Here is a 16,485-nt window from a genome sequence, read left to right as displayed (position 1 = left end):
CCCAACAGACCCTCTCCAAACCCCCAACAGAGACAACCCCGACAGACACCCCTAACAGAGAGCCACCACAGAGCTCCCAACAGAGACCCCCCAACAGACCCTATCCAACAGACACCCCCTCCAACCTTCCAAACCCCAAACAGAGACCACCAATCAGACCCCCATCAAAGACACTCCCAACAGAGACCCCCCCCAACAGACCCAACCCATCAGAGACCCCAACATCAGACCCCAACAGAGACACCCCATGGGACTCTGTCCCCTCCATCTTCTATCAGTTAGCCAATCCTCTAGCCATGCTGTTACATTACGCTCAACACCATAGGCACTTATCTTATTAAATAGCTTTTTGTGCGGTATCTTATCACCTTAAGCTTGCTACTCATTCCTATACTAAGCAATTCTATATGTTCAGAGAATGCATTGTTTGCCTCCAATTACTCCAGCTACAATTTCTTTGTGGCAGTAAGCATCGCCTGAGAACATGCTTTCCAGGTACTTAAATAGATTGGAAGACAAAGCAAACCATTATGTCAGCTGTGATCCATTTGGTTTTAGGAAAGGTTGTGAATAGGGAGCCTAAAGCAGTGATGAGTGTATTAAGTGAACGGAACATAGAGGGTGGGATTCCCTCACCCCGGGGCCGGGCCGGAGAATCGCCGGGGCTGGCGCGAATCGCCGCCCTGACGCCGGAGAGCGGAGAATCGGCGCCATTGGCGTTGGCGCGGCGCAAGTCGGTGGCCACTCTATGAGGGCCACCCCCGGCAATTCCCGGCCCGGGATGGTCCGAGCGGCACACAAAAAAAGCCGAGTCCCGCCGGCGCCGTTCACACCTGCTCTTACCCGGCGGGACCTGGGCGTGGATGCATGCAGGGGCGGCCTGGTGGGAGGAGAGGGGGTCCGACCCCAGGGGGGCCTCCGCTGCGGCCTGGCCCGCGATCGTGCCTACCGATCGGCGGGCCGGCCTCTCGGGCTGGGGGCCTCTTTTGTTCTGCGCTGGCCCCTGTAGCCCTACGCCATACTGCGTCGGGGCCAGCGCGGAGAAGGGCGCCTCTGCGCATGCTTGCATTGGCGCCGGTCCCACTGCGCATGCGCAGACCTGCGGCACCCATCTGACGCCGGGCATCGGCAGCTGGAGCGGCGTGGGTCGCTTCAGTGGCGTGCTGGCCCCCTGTAGGAGTCAGAATTTCTGCTCCTGAGGGCATGTTGATGCCGTCGAGAAACGTGACAGCGTTTACGGCGGCGTCAACACTTAGCCTCAGGATCAGAGAATCCTGCCCTGACTATCAACTAGGGATCTAGACCTCCTTTGTGGGTCAGGAACAAGCCTTTGGCTGGGGAAACTGGGTTAACAATGCTGGAGGATATCAGAGTTGACGGGAGAGATAAAAGAATGAGTGTCGCTCTGTACGCGGACTGACTGCTAGAATTAGGACAGTAGTGGAACTGAACCTGGTGGAATATGAGTGCACGGTGAGAAAAAGGTTGTTCATGATGACCAATGATGTTTTACATCTATGCAGAAGTCATGATCAAAAGAAGCAGTAGATGAAGCCCTGGAAGGTGTCAAAGTAGGAAGTCAATTGGTGAACTTAAGTGAGATCCAGAAATGACCAGTCCCTAGTGATCAGCACAGCAGAAGCTGTACAGATAGTACTGGAGATAATGAATTAAGTGGTGAAAGCATGAAAATGAATGTAAAGAGGACAAAAGGCATGACGATTGGTGTGGTAGTATGCATTACACCCGCCGGCAACACTCACACCCCCCCGACACCTATCACCCCCTCCCTGCCACCGGCGCACCCCGCGACAGCCCCCTTCCCGGGAGGATCGGTCCTCCCAGGTCCGACCAGAAGTGAAGCTGAAGCAGAAACCGTAAAGCTCCCGGAGGCGACAACACTGGAACAAGCATCACCACCACCAGTGCTGAGGCGATCGACAAGGACGACCAGACCGCCCGACCGACTTGTGGCATCGGTGTAACACTAGAATGTTGTGGACTTTATCGAGAATTTTTTTCCCTTTTTCCCTCTTACGAATACTGTAAATAGTTCAAAACAAAAAAAAAAAAACCCTCTACATACTGTGATGACAGGCAAAAGTTTTTTCTTCCAGGACCAGCCTTGTAAACCTCTACCACCATGCGAAGCACCACCCCGCCGGGTTCATTTTTAACAAGGGGTGAATGTGGTAGTATGCATTAGGGGTCATGTGGGACTGTGAAGCCGTGATGTCATTGGCTGACAGATCCCGGGTCCTGGTTGGCTGTTGACCTCTAGCTCCACCCTGAAGGCGGAGTATAAGAACCAGGAGTTCTCCCCCGCAGGCCAGTCTGTTACTGAACTGCGGGGAACAAGTCACGCTTAATAAAGCCTCATCGACTTCATCTCTCGTGAGTCTTTGTGCGCTACAATTTATTAAGCGTGCTTAAAGGACTATGGAGCTCAGGATCATCCTGGAATGCCTGAGGATCAGCCCCCACGCAGTGAACTCAGCAGCAGTTTTTAAACACTGGCAGACTTGTTTCGAAGCATACCTCCGAACGGCCCCCGGCCGGGTCACAGAAGACCAGAAACTACAAATCCTGCACTCGAGGGTAAGCCCGGAAATTTTCCCTCTCATCGAAGACGCAGAGGATTTTCAGACGGCATTCGCAGCACTAAAGAGCATCTATGTTCGCCCAGTGAACCAGATCTACGCATGCTACCAACTCGCAATGAGACGGCAAAGTCCCGAAGAATCGCTGGACGAATTCTACGCCGCGCTGCTAATTTTGGGACGGGCCTGCAGCTGCCCGCCGGTAAATGCGATTGAACACACGGACATGTTGATTCGCGATGCTTTTGTGGCAGGTATGAACACTCCCCAAATCCGCCAAAGACTTTTGGAAAAAGAGTCGCTGGGACTCTCAGAGGCACGGGCCCTTGCAGCCTCCCTGGATGTGGCCGCGCGAAACGCCCGCGCGGACGGCCCCGACCGCGCGGCAGCCCCTTGGGCTCCGTAGACCCCCGTCGCGACAAACCCGCCTCCCCCCACCCCACGGCTTGAACGGTTCAGACTCCAAGTCATCCCGGGGGGGCCCGCTGCTATTTCTGCGGCCAGGCGAAACACCCCCGGCAGCGCTGCCCGGCCCGCGCAGCGATTTGCAAGAGCTGCGGGAAAAAGGGCCATTTCGCGGCTGTGTGCCGGTCCCGTGAGGTCGCCGCTGTCCCAGGAGAAGAAGGAGTCCTGCGCGTTTCTAACGCTCCCCAACCCCCCCAGCGCCCTATGTACGACCCGCAGGCGCAGCCATTTTGGGTCCCGGCCACCGCTGTCCCCGGAGAACAAGGAGTCCTGCGCGTTTCAAACGCTCCCCAACCCCCCCAGTGCCCCATGTGCGACCCGCAGGCGCCGCCATTTTGGGTCCCGGCCACCACGAGGGGAGGAGGGGCGCCGCCATCTTGGGACCCCCCTGCCCTGTGCGACGCATGGGGGCGGCCATTTTGTCCACCCCCGCCGCCATCTTGTGACCCCCAGCCATGTGTGATGCATGGGGGCGGCCATTTTGTTCACCCCGCCGCCATCTTGGACAGCAACAATGGACCCCAGCATCGACGCTTCAACGGGGTTCGAGGAAGACGCTGAAGCACTACGACCACGTCTGGCCTCAATGACGCTGGACCAAGCACGGCCCCGGATGCTCCAGACAACGACAACAACGGTGCTGATCAACGGGCACGAGACACCATGCCTGGTCGACTCCGGGAGCACAGAAAGCTTCATCCACCCCGACACGGTAAGACGCTGTTTTTTGACCATCCGTCCCAGTGCGCAAAAGATTTCCCTAGCTGCAGGATCCCACTCCGTACAGATCAAAGGCTACTGCATAGTGACCCTAACGGTGCAAGGGAGGGAGTTTAAAAACTACAGGCTCTACGTCCTTCCCCAACTCTGTGCGCCCACATTACTGGGATTAGACTTCCAGTGCAACCTGCAGAGCCTAACTTTCAAATTCGGCGGCCCAATACCCCCACTCACTATCTGCGGCCTCGCAACCTTCAAGGTTGAGCCCCCATCCTTGTTTGCAAACCTCACCCCGGATTGCAAACCCGTCGCCACTAGGAGCAGACAGTACAGCGCCCAGGACCGGACATTCATTCGGTCCGAAGTCCAGCGGCTACTGAAGGAAGGCATAATCCAGGCCAGCAATAGTCCCTGGAGAGCACAGGTGGTAGTAGTAAAGACAGGGGAGAAGCAAAGGATGGTCAAAGACTATAGCCAGACCATCAACAGGTACACACAGCTAGATGCGTACCCTCTCCCCCGCATATCCGACACGGTCAATCGGATTGCCCAATATAAGGTCTTCTCCACCGTGGACCTCAAGTCCGCCTACCATCAGCTCCCCATCCGCCCAAGTGACCGCAAGTACACAGCCTTCAAGGCAGACGGGCGATTATACCACTTCCTAAGGGTCCCATTTGGCGTCACAAACGGGGTCTCGGTCTTCCAACGAGAGATGGACCGAATGGTTGATCAACACGGGTTGCAGGCCACGTTCCCGTATCTCGACAATGTAACAATCTGCGGCCACGATCAGCAGGACCACGACGCCAACCTCCAAAAATTCCTCCAGACCGCTAAAGCCTTGAACCTCACATACAACGAGGACAAGTGCGTTTTAGCACAAACCGGCTAGCCATTTTGGGATATGTAGTGCGCAATGGGATAATAGGCCCCGACCCCGAACGTATGCGCCCCCTCATAGAATTTCCCCTCCCACACTGCTCAAAAGCCCTAAAACGCTGCCTGGGGTTCTTTTCATATTACGCCCAGTGGGTCCCCCAGTACGCAGACAAGGCCCGCCCCCTGATACAGACCACGACCTTCCCTCTGTCGACAGAGGCTTGCCAGGCCTTCAGCCGCATCAAAGCGGATATCGCAAAGGCCACGATGCACACCATCGACGAGTCCCTCCCCTTCCAGGTCGAGAGCGACGCCTCCGATGTAGCTCTAGCGGCCACCCTTAACCAAGCAGGCAGACCCCTGGCCTTCTTCTCCCGAACCCTCCACGCCTCAGAAATCCGCCACTCATCAGTGGAAAAGGAAGCCCAAGCCATAGTGGAAGCTGTGCGACATTGGAGGCATTACCTGGTCGGCAGGAGATTCACTCTCCTCACTGACCAACGGTCGGTAGCTTTCATGTTCGATAATGCACAGCGGGGCAAAATTAAAAATGACAAGATCTTAAGGTGGAGGATCGAGCTCTCCACCTTCAACTACGAGATCTTGTACCATCCCGGAAAGCTGACCGAGCCGTCCGATGCCCTATCCCGCGGCACATGTGCCAACATACAAATAGACCGTCACCAAGCCCTCCACGAGGACCTCTGCCACCCGGGGGTCACTCGGTTATACCATTTTATAAAGTCCCGCAACCTCCCCTACTCTGTGGAGGAGGTCCGTACAGTCACCAGGAACTGCCACATCTGCGCAGAGTGCAAACCGTACTTTTTCAGGCCAGATAGAGAGCACCTGATCAAGGCTTCCCGTCCCTTTGAACGCCTCAGTCTGGATTTCGAAGGGCCCCTCCCCTCCACCGACCGCAACACATACTTCCTGAACGTGGTGGACGAGTACTCCCGTTTCCCCTTCGCCATCCCCTGCTCTGACATGACAGCGGCCACAGTCATTAAAGCCCTTAACACCATATTCACACTGTTCGGTTGCCCCGCATACGTCCATAGCGACAGGGAGTCCTCCTTCATGAGTGACGAGCTGCGCCAGTTCCTGCTCAGCAAGGGTATAGCCTCGAGCAGGACGACCAGCTACAACCCCCGGGGGAACGGGCAAGTAGAGAGGGAGAACGGCACGGTCTGGAAGACCGTCCTACTGGCCCTACGGTCCAGAGATCTCCCAGTTTCACGGTGGCAGGAGGTCCTCCCGGACACCCTCCACTCCATCCGGTCGCTACTGTGTACCACTACTAACCAAACGCCTCATGAGTGCCTCCTTGTCTTCCCCAGGAAGTCCTCCTCTGGAACGTCGCTGCCGACCTGGCTGGCGGCCCCAGGACCCATCTTGCTCCGGAAACATGTGCGGGCGCACAAGTCGGACCCGTTGGTCGAGAGGGTTCACCTCCTCCACGCGAACCCGCAGTACGCCTACGTGGAGTACCCCGACGGCCGACAGGACACGGTCTCCCTGCGAGATCTGGCGCCCGCCGGCAACACGCACCCCCCCCCCCCCCCGACACCTATCACCCCCTCCCTGCCACCGGCGCACCCCGCGACAGCCCCCTTCCCGGGAGGATCGGTCCTCCTCCCAGGTCCGACCAGAAGTGAAGCTGAAGCAGAAACCGTAAAGCTCCCGGAGGCGACAACACTGGAACAAGCACCACCACCACCAGGGCTGAGGCGATCGACAAGGACGACCAGACTGCCCGACCGACTTGTGGCATCGGTGTAACACTAGAATGTTGTGGACTTTATCGAGAATTTTTTTCCCTTTTTCCCTCTTACGAATACTGTAAATAGTTCAAAACAAAAAAAAAATACCCTGTACATACTGTGATGACATGCAAAAGTTTTTCCTCCCAGGACCAGCCTTGTAAACCTCTACCACCATGCGAAGCACCACCCCGCCGGGTTCATTTTTAACAAGGGGTGAATGTGGTAGTATGCATTAGGGGTCATGTGGGACTGTGAAGCCGTGATGTCATTGGCTGACAGATCCCGGGTCCTGGTTGGCTGTTGACCTCTAGCTCCGCCCTGAAGGCGGAGTATAAGAACCAGGAGTTCTTCCCCGCAGGCCAGTCTGTTACTGAACTGCGGGGAACAAGTCACGCTTAATAAAGCCTCATCGACTTCATCTCTATTCGTCTCTCGTGAGTCTTTGTGCGCTACAATTGGCAAGAATACTAGTGGAAAAGCAGAGGTCAAGCTCAATGGTCAACTGCTGGAACTGTTTTGGCAATGACAAAATGGCTGGTTATAAAATGGATCAAGACCACAGCATGTGTTTTATAAGTGAAAGATTATTTAGTGCCTTTGATATTCCCAATTTTACTATGTTTATTTACACGTGATATGATGGAGTCTGAACTTTACTATCAACACCCAGAGTAAGATATCTATCTTTGAGATGTCAAAGCTCCACTACTGTGGGAAATAAGTAATTGTAAATGACAGGATTTTTAAAAATGCAAGAACATTCATGCAAGGCAGCCATAATTTGATGTTATTATTTCTGCCTGTACAGCCTCATTTTAGCTCCACACCGTGCCAGTACTTTTTCTTTAAAATTGTAAATCATTTCAGACGCCCCCCAAACAGGAAACATGTCATCTGCTTTTCCCCCACAGATCGATGCCTTTAAAAGGCCATCCTTCACTGAATTACTGGACCAACTTGAGGAGGTCGCTGAAAGCTTGGAGCCAAATAAGGACAATCAGATCACTGTGTGAACTTATCAGTGTTTGACTCTGCGAGAAAACCTGAGTGGGTGACAGCAATTACTGTTATCGTCATGTAGCCTATAGAGAGACAGAAAAGAGGAAAAAAGGATCTGTGACCTGTGGGAACTGAGCGTGTGTTTGAAAAAGCTGATTCACTCAAGAGAGCGAAAGGACTCACTCAACCGTCTAACGACATCAATTTGTTAATCATGGGGAGTAGCGCAATTTGGACTTTGAGTTATGAAGTCAAATGGGCAATATTGATTCAGCCACCTGTTATCTCTTTGGATCATTTTGTCCATTAATGGAAATTTAATTTGGGGGCGATGTCTGGGTGGCTGATTTGATATCGCTTTATTTTGCATTGTTACCCAAAGTTCAAATTATCCCACCTTCAATAAACAAAACCAAGGTTTTAATGTGAGGCATTTGTTGAAAAACTGCCATTACAAATCTGGATTCTGGGTTGCCAGGCAGAAAAGTGTTTTTATTTAATCCACCATACTTGATGGACTGTTATGTATGTCCTGAAAACCACTTTCGTAGGACATGCAACTTCTGTGAAGCTAAAGCTATCGATGCAACAAGAGTCAGTTCACTGCCTAACTCTTTCATGAGTGAACTTTCTCTGCAGTGTATCTCAGTCTGTATTTTGAGCGCATTATGCTAAACAGATTTTGTGTAAGTTGCTGATGCTGAATAACATAAAGCATGCACCAGAGAAAGAAGCAAGATTGCACAATCCACATTGTAGGAGCAATATTTCCTGAATTTGCATTTGTGGCCCAAGGAAATTGACCTCCAAAGGGTTGACAGTAATGTTTTGTGAACTGATCTTGGCTCCACCCAACTGCCACCCATCAGACATCGAGGTCAGTTTTTGTCCACAGAAGTGCCTCACCCACAGACAGTCATTGTACAGGGGAAAGATATCGAGGGAATGGGTCTGAATTCTAAAGAGGTACATCCGTCAGTTGACTGGAAATTCAGACCAAGGCTCAGTAAAGCCAATTCTAGTGGATTGGCTCCAAATCCTTCTGGATTCAACTTTGAAACCTAATGTTTTATTTATCCTTCAGTGACACTCGTCTGCCTTAACAAAGAATGCCTCGTATTTACTGTATTGTGTGCGCTGAAGAAGGCAGCATAGTGTCCCTATGAAACTTCAAAAGCAAACAGCAGCAGACAACATTCCTGAGCCAAGAATTGCAAAATCTTTCAAAAAAAGACAGGTTCACTGTGATTCAACCTATCGTGAATTTAATGAAAGAAATGAACCCTGGTGTATCAAGCTGACATCCTCCTTTATTGGGTGACATTCCAGCAAGGATAGTAGCAATTAATTATCCTCTGATAAATGTGTTTTTCAAACTAATTATGTGAAAAGATTGAGTTCTAACTCAACAATACTTGTGGTACTCACTTTATCAAGTACCGTAAGTACTATTCTGACTGAAAACTAATCAAAGGTAATTCGTATCTGCACCAGTGATGAATTAATTACACATTATCCGAAAAAGAAACACTGGTTATTCAGAGTTCTATTGGGGAGTTGGATGTAGGAGTTCCCTTGATGGTTCAGTTATTAAGAACTTGAAATTATAGAAGGCCTTTCACAAACCTCAGGATTAGCGTTTTACAGCTAATTAAGTATTTTTGAAATCTGGTCACCGTCATAACGTAGGAAACACAGTGGCCAGTTTTCACACAAGGTCAAAACTAAGCCCACAGGGATAATGGTTTGAATTTTCAACCGTTAATGGGAGCAAGTTCAGGTGCATGCAGGTACTCGAAAGAGGTCACTGGTTCCTGAGCGACACGTCTATTCTTTCAAAGGAAGCCTGGGATGGCACAGCTCACAATGTTCACCCCTCCTATCGTTAGTTTGTTCAGCTTCTGGGAAAGCCTGTTAAGAGTATGGAGAGCATCAGGTAGCAATTTTCATGGCGAACATGGGAGGTATGGAATATGTTTATGTATAGCTGCCAGGAACACAGTGGGGAGCCATTAGCGCTCATGTGAAAAGGTTACACAAAAGTGGTGAATGAAACCAATGGAGTGACACTGAGTTACCATGGCTGGAGCCAAGAGGCTTGATTTTGCGAGGAGAGTGTGTTTAGACTCTAGAGAGGAACATGAGCCTGCTGGCATCTGTGACCAACTCTAGCCTCATGCCTACTTTGTCCGTCTCTCTTCCGAATGAAGGGAAGAGTACAGCTCTTCTGTCCACCATAGTCTTGAGCAAAGCCTCTAGGTAGGCATCAGAAAACCATGGGGCTGCTCTAACTGAGCGTTTAACTCACCTCCGGGTCAATTAGACACTACCACTTTGAGGATTTCATCACATTACTACCATGATGCGAGATCAGGACCAGAAAATGTTCCTGGCGTCAGACCTCAGAATGAAAAGTTGCCCCAGTGGCGATTTTTTCATGTGACTGTTAATTTTAGGGCAAAATATTGGCCAAGGTACCAATTAAAAGGCACTGCAAACTGAAACCTATGTTGATATAAGGCTTGGTTCTTGATCATGGCTATATTAGCTAATTAAATTTAGGATAATGGTACAAATGGCTTTAACAACTATCACCTCATGTTTGGAGGGGAAAAGAGCAACCACCCCACCCCTGCTGTAGATCATGGCCAGAAAGTATGTTTGTGTGAATCAGAAAGGACGAGGCTCAGTTATGATGCCGTTCATTGTGAAAATAGCCTGCAAACAGTTACCCCCGGGATTACATTTTAAAAAAAAATATTTATGGGATGTGATTGTCGCTGGTTAGACCAGCATTTATTGCCCATTCCATGTTACCCTTCAGAAGGTGGTGATGAGTTCGCTTCTTGAACTGCTGCAGTCTGTGAGGTGTAGGTGCATCCACAGTGCTATTTGGGGAGGGAGTTCCAAGATTTTGACCCAGCGACAGTGAAGGAACACCAATATATTTCCAAGTCGGGGTGGTGAGTGACTTGGAGGAGAACGTCCAGGTGGTGGGGTTCCCAGTTATCTGTTGCTCTTTTCTTTCTAGATGGTAGTGGTCGCAGGTTTGGAAGGTGCCACCTAAGGAACCTTGGTGAGTTCCTGCAGTACATCTTGTAGGTGGTGCATACGGCTGCCACTGTTTGTCGGTGGTGGAGAGAGTGGATGCTTGTGGTAGGGGTAGCAAACACCCAGTTGTGGTACTAAGGGTGCAACTGTACCTAGCATAAGTAAACATTTTCATGAGAAAAGATAGGACTGAACACAATGGTAACATTTTTATATTACTGACAGCAGAGCAAAAATACCCTAAAGAGAAGACCTGAATTTAAAGACCAAACATTCTCCCTTGGCTTTCTTAAGCTCTAATTTGGGATAGTTAAACCACATCACTAGATAGCTTAGTAAAGTGGTGAAATCATTGCATAGTGTATGAATAGATTTTGAATCCCAAGTGCCACTTTTGATGTCTCCAAATCTGTGGAATACAACCATCATCATCTCAATTGGTTTAAAACTCTGCCATTACTGGTTCAGAAAGGTGCAGCAATTGCATTAACGGATGAAAAGATACAAACGTTGTCATGGCGGACCATGCTCAAGTCCAACCTTTGGAGGTAGAGAATAGTTACTGTACAGTTCCTTACCCGACATGAAGGTGATTTTACACTTTCATTACTGAATTATTTCCCTTTAGCTATCTGCCATAGAACAAATACAAATTAAATGTTTTAAAAGTTTCTAATGCTAACTATAAAATAAATAAGTAGCATTTAACAGTGTATGAATATAATGTAGATTTGCAGTATTTAATACACAAGTGTAGTGTGGTTTATGGAAACTGGAGAGAAATGCAGCATATCTCTTAATTTACAGTATTGTTTTGTATAAATTGGTTCATTTATGTTTATGCTGTGTTGCTTGGAGCTTCTCTGATTTAACTGGCTGTACCAAGTGCAATTAAACAATTTCTCTTTGGGACAGGAGCACTTGACCAGCAACCTTAAAGTGAAGCCCTCCAATGTGCACTTTTGAGCTTTTCTTAAGTTATGGACTTTTTTTAAAAAACTGCTCAATTGTGTAAAATATTGGAGATACATTGGCCGGGATTCTCCGCTGCGTGTCTCTGCCAGCGAGGACAGAGGATTCAGTGCTCAGCCAAATCTCCCATTCGTCGCAACGGGAGCAGAGAATCCCGTTGCCGTGGACGGAGGGAGAATCCTGCCCAGACTATCGCTATGTTGTGCCAGGCAGGGCTTGTCCGCCCACTACTGTTCCAAAGTAATTTCTTCATTTGGATTGAGCGATTTGAGCAACTAATTGAGTCGAACGTGCGCTGCTTTCCCCCCAGGGATTTAGGGAAGGTCAGAACACCTTTCAACAAAGAGACAATTTGAGCTGCCGTTATTTCGCCAATGCTACTGACTTAACACCAACCAAGTTTAGGGAAAAATTTCATGCCAGTTGCCTTGATGGGGAAATTAATACCAATGGGGACCATTTTATTTTTACAAAAAATACCTTTCATGCGTATTGAAAGTGTAAAATCAAATTTAAAATATTTGGGGAGCTATTTTTCACATGAAGTCATTAAGGATTGTAAGACCTATCAGAAACTGATTTTAAAATTTGGCCGTGAAACTGGTTCGAACAAGTAAGGAACAGCATTGCAGTGGTTTCTGTGCTGTGTAGAATTGCATTGCAATTACTTGTCTCACTTGTTCCGAATGTATGCCAAGGAATCAGTCTGTGGTTTTACAGTCCTTGTTCACAGAGTATACTCTCACCTGTTTCTGTTAAGTCTTGTTTATAGCTGTATATATTAAGTACTGTACAGTTGTGGACTGATGATATGTATATATTCATATCTTATCTGTATATAGATGTGCTTACAGACAAAAGCATGTGGTTTGGTCAGTTCCTGCAGGTTCTAGATGGTGCTAAATGATTGAAAACCATTGCGCAGAATTGAACATACACAAGAAGCTGCTTTTTGACTTGCATTTGCCTTTTGTGATTGAAAACATGAGCTAGCTGCCACTTATTACTAAAAACATTTAATAATGCATATTTTGTTAATATTGACATTTCAATTTTCTTTTTAAAATTCCATTATCTACATTATAGTCAAGGATGGCAAGGGGTTCTTCATCCATTGATACGTATAATAGTTTTAAAACAATAAAAGTTAAATGAAAGAATTTTGGATTCATTTACTTCTTGATTGAAGAGATGAATGTGAGATGAATGTACTTAGGACAATCAATAGATAGCTTTAGGAAAACTTGATTTATATTTAAAATAACTTTGAAATTGCCACCATTACAAATTTCAAGTCTGCTGATAATCCCCTGCGGCAGTGGTGACGGCAGGAAGTGATCAGTGCTGCTCACAATCTCACCAGCAACATCTGCGTTTATGAACGCTCCTTTAATACAGTGAAATATTCAAAGGCCCTTCACAAGATTGTGACAGCCAAATATTGGTACTGAATCAAAGAAGGTAGTATTAAGGCAGGTGACTGTGCTTGGTCAAAAATTAAAGCTGCAAGCAGTCTTAAAGGAGTAGAGAGAGGTAAAGAGGTTTAAAGAAGAGAACAGAGCTTAAGGACCTTGATGGCTGACATGATTGTGTGATCTGGGGGGAGGAACGGTATCAGCAGCATTGAATGCCCGCCCCTGGGAGACCACCAGGCGTAACGGTGGGGGGTGAGTGTTGTCTCCCAGGCCATCGGAGGCCCCAGTGTGGTCAGGTTCTGGGTAGGGTGGTATCCTGGAACTCCTGCTGTCACCTGGGCACCGCCAGTCTGGCACCTTGGCACTGCCATCTGGGAACCCTGACAGTGCACTGCCAGACCGGCGGTGCCCAGGTGGCAGGTTGTCCGGGAAAGCCCTGCCCTTAGGAGGTGGGATGAGGGGGCTCAAGGACCCCGAACAAGTAAGTTAGGGCATTGGAGGGATCCAGATACAGCAATGGATGGGGTTGAGAGATTAGGGCGGCATTTAAAAATGGTGCCCTGATCTCCTCCTGCATGTCAAGAGCTCGTCAGTGCAGGAAATGAAGATAAGGGCAGCCTCAGCGGGGCATTCCTCGCCGAGGCCAGAAAAAAACCCTGAGACCCATTTGATAGCGGGATCATTCTCGCCGCTGCTTCGCCAACAAACACCCTGCTAAGCATGCCAAAAATGGAACTCTCTTTTTCCTCATTAATTGCTCTTGTTTTCTTTTTCATATGTCTTCATCAACATACCCCTAATTTTTTTTTTGTGCTGCGTGGCCAATTCATTCAAGTGTGTAGATCCTTTACATTTTGTGGACCCAGATGCCATACTTAAAGAGACTAATGTGTGCAGCCTTCTGGGGGAGCTTCTGGGTTGTGCGGCTTAGAGGGAACATTGGTCCTTGCGTGTACATCTCCAATCTTCAGTGCCTGGGCTGATGACACTTCAATGAGATGAGACTAAATATAGTTAAGCTGCTTTATACTTTCAACGATGAGAATATACAGAGTAACAGCAATAATTAAAATTGTTTCTCCATCTGAATTCCAAACTCCTCCTTGTGACCGAATAAAAATCGTAAACCAAGTGAAATGACTTCTGGTTGGGTGGGGCAAACGCATATGTCCTTTGCCCATTTTAGCTTTGAAATAGACCAAGGCTTTACTGGCACAAGCTCAACAATAAATCCCTTTGTTTTTTTCCCTCTCTTTCCCTCAGCTAACCATCCTAAATCACCTCATAAGTGGTGATTTTCTTTCCTTTACATTACACTAATCACATGAAGTTGGGATGGGGTGATGGGGGTTTTAATATTGTTTAAAAATAAATGAGCATTTAAGAACATTTGAGAAATCAGAATCAAGTGAACAACATTCACAAGGCAATTAAAATCATTTTTTTAAATGGATGAACGAGAGAGAGAATGGGCTGACCAATAGATTTTTGCCTTGTGACCTTGGTCCTTAGGGAGGAAGTGAGCTTTTTAAATATGTTTTTTCTTTTGGGATAATTGTTATATATTCGTGTAAGTCATCGACACTTATTACCATAGCAGGAAACTCACCCTATGGGGTGGGCATATTAAACATTCCGAAGGAATTTGATCCCAATTTTACTGAATTGTTGGAGTGTTTAAATGATACCCATTCTCAGCCTAGAAGTTATGGGGATGGACACGAGAACCAAACACGGAATGGGTGAGGCTGGAGGAGTGCTCCTGCAAGGTAATGACCCTCCGGGCCCTCGCCACGGCACCGCTCCCACCCCCCACAACAAAGTACACATCCTGCCCAGTGGTGGCAGCCACACTGAAAACATGGAACCAAATGAGGCAGCATTCCTGTTTGACCGAGATGGCTCCCATCTGCGGCAAACACAAATTACCGCCAGCCCTGCTTGACGGCATCTTTAAAAAATGGAGACAGGGCCGGGGGACGCTAGCTGTCAGGGATTTTACATAGGATACAGACTCGCAAACTTGGACCAACTAACGGAGGACCTGGACATGCCGACAGGACAGGAACTCAGGCACCTCCGAATGAAACACATTTCCCGCAAGGAGACGGCAAGGTACCCCAGGGGCCCAAGAAAGACACTACTACTAATAATAATAATCTTTATTAGTGTCACAAGTAGGCTTACATTAACCCTGCAATGAAGTTACTGTGAAAATACTAGAGGAAGTAATCAACATGGACAGTGTAGCACAATCAATCACTCACGAGGCGAGAAGAGATGAAGTCAATCGATGGCTTTATTACGCAGACTTGTTCCCCAGCAGCTCGGTTACAGAATGCGGCTGCTGGGAGAACCCGGGTTCTTATACTCCGCCTTACTGGGTGGAGCCAGCAGGCGGCAGATCCAATCAGGACCCAGTGTCTGTCCACCTATAGCCTCTCGGCATCATTGGGTACCGTATTACCCCTAATACATACCACCACATTCACCCCTTGTTAAAAAGAAAACTGGCGGGGTGGTGGGTCGCATGGTGGTAGGGGTTTACAAGCTCGGTAATGGGATTCCATTAACACAGTGGCTATGCATCGATATCAATGGTTAACTATTTACAATGCCGCTTTTCCTGGGCTACTGAATTATTTACAGATCTTGCTTCGTCACGCAGATTCAATGAGTCGAGTGGGTGACCTGGTCATCCTTGCCGATCGTCTCAGCTCCGGTGGTGGTGCAGGCGCTGGCTCGGGCACTGTCGTCTCTGGGAGCGTCGCGATGTTTGTTCCTGTTTCACTACTCCTGGGCGGGCATGGGAGGAGGTCTGATCCACCGGGGAAGGGAGCGACTGTGGGGTGCGCCGGCGGGAGGGAGGGGGTGATTGGTGTTGGGGGGTGTGGGAGCACCAGCGGGCTCCAGGTCCCGCAGGGAGAGCGTGTCCTGTCGGCCGTCGGGGTATGCCACATAGGCATATTGAGGGTTCGCATGGAGGCGATGAACCCTCTCGACCAACGGCTCCGATTTGTGCGCCCGCACATGCTTGCGGAGCAAGATGGGTCCTGGGGCTGCCAGCCAGGTCGGAAGTGACGTTCCGGAGGCGGACTTCCTAGGGAAGACAAGGAGGCGCTCGTGAGGCATTTGATTAGTTGTGGTACACAGCAGCGACCGGATGGAGTGGAGGGCATCCGGGAGGACTTCCTGCCAACGGGAAACTGGGAGACTTCTGGACCGTAGGGCCAGTAGGACGGTCTTCCAGACCGTACCGTTCTCCCTCTCTACCTGACTGTTCCCCCGGGGGTTCTAACTGGTCATCCTGCTCGAGGCGATGCCTTTGCTGAGCAGGAACAGATGCAGTTCATCGCTCATGAAGGAGGACCCCCTATCGCTATGGATGTAGGCGGGAAAACCGAACAGTGTAAAGATGGTGCAGAGGGCTTTAATGACTGTGGCCGCGGTCATGTCGGGGCAGGGGATGGCGAAAGGAAACAAGAGTATTCGTCAACCATGTTTAGGAAGTATGTGTTGCGATCGGTGGAGGGGAGGGGGCCTTTGAAGTCCAGACTGAGGCGCTCAAAGGGACGGGAAGCCTTTATCAAGTGCGCTCTATCTGGCCTGAAAAGG

General features: G+C 49.1%; 1 protein-coding gene across 5 annotated transcripts in view; it reads left to right on the top strand.

Annotated features, from left to right (window-relative positions):
• LOC140399103 (dual specificity testis-specific protein kinase 2-like) overlaps nt 1-12,615 on the top strand; it is a 153,916-nt gene extending 141,301 nt beyond the window's left edge. For all 5 annotated transcript variants that reach the window (XM_072488270.1, XM_072488268.1, XM_072488269.1 and 2 more), the window contains one exon: nt 7,345-12,615. In XM_072488270.1, coding sequence (XP_072344371.1) covers nt 7,345-7,446 — 102 coding nt within the window. In that variant the 3' untranslated portion in view covers nt 7,447-12,615. The remainder of the gene's footprint in view (nt 1-7,344) is intronic.
• The last annotated feature ends 3,870 nt before the right edge of the window (nt 12,616-16,485 follow it).

This window comes from Scyliorhinus torazame, chromosome 22 (genome assembly GCF_047496885.1).
Source record: "Scyliorhinus torazame isolate Kashiwa2021f chromosome 22, sScyTor2.1, whole genome shotgun sequence".
NCBI lineage: Eukaryota > Metazoa > Chordata > Chondrichthyes > Carcharhiniformes > Scyliorhinidae > Scyliorhinus > Scyliorhinus torazame.
The sequence above is the reverse complement of the archived record's forward strand: the minus strand, read 5'-3'. Positions and strand labels throughout refer to the sequence as shown.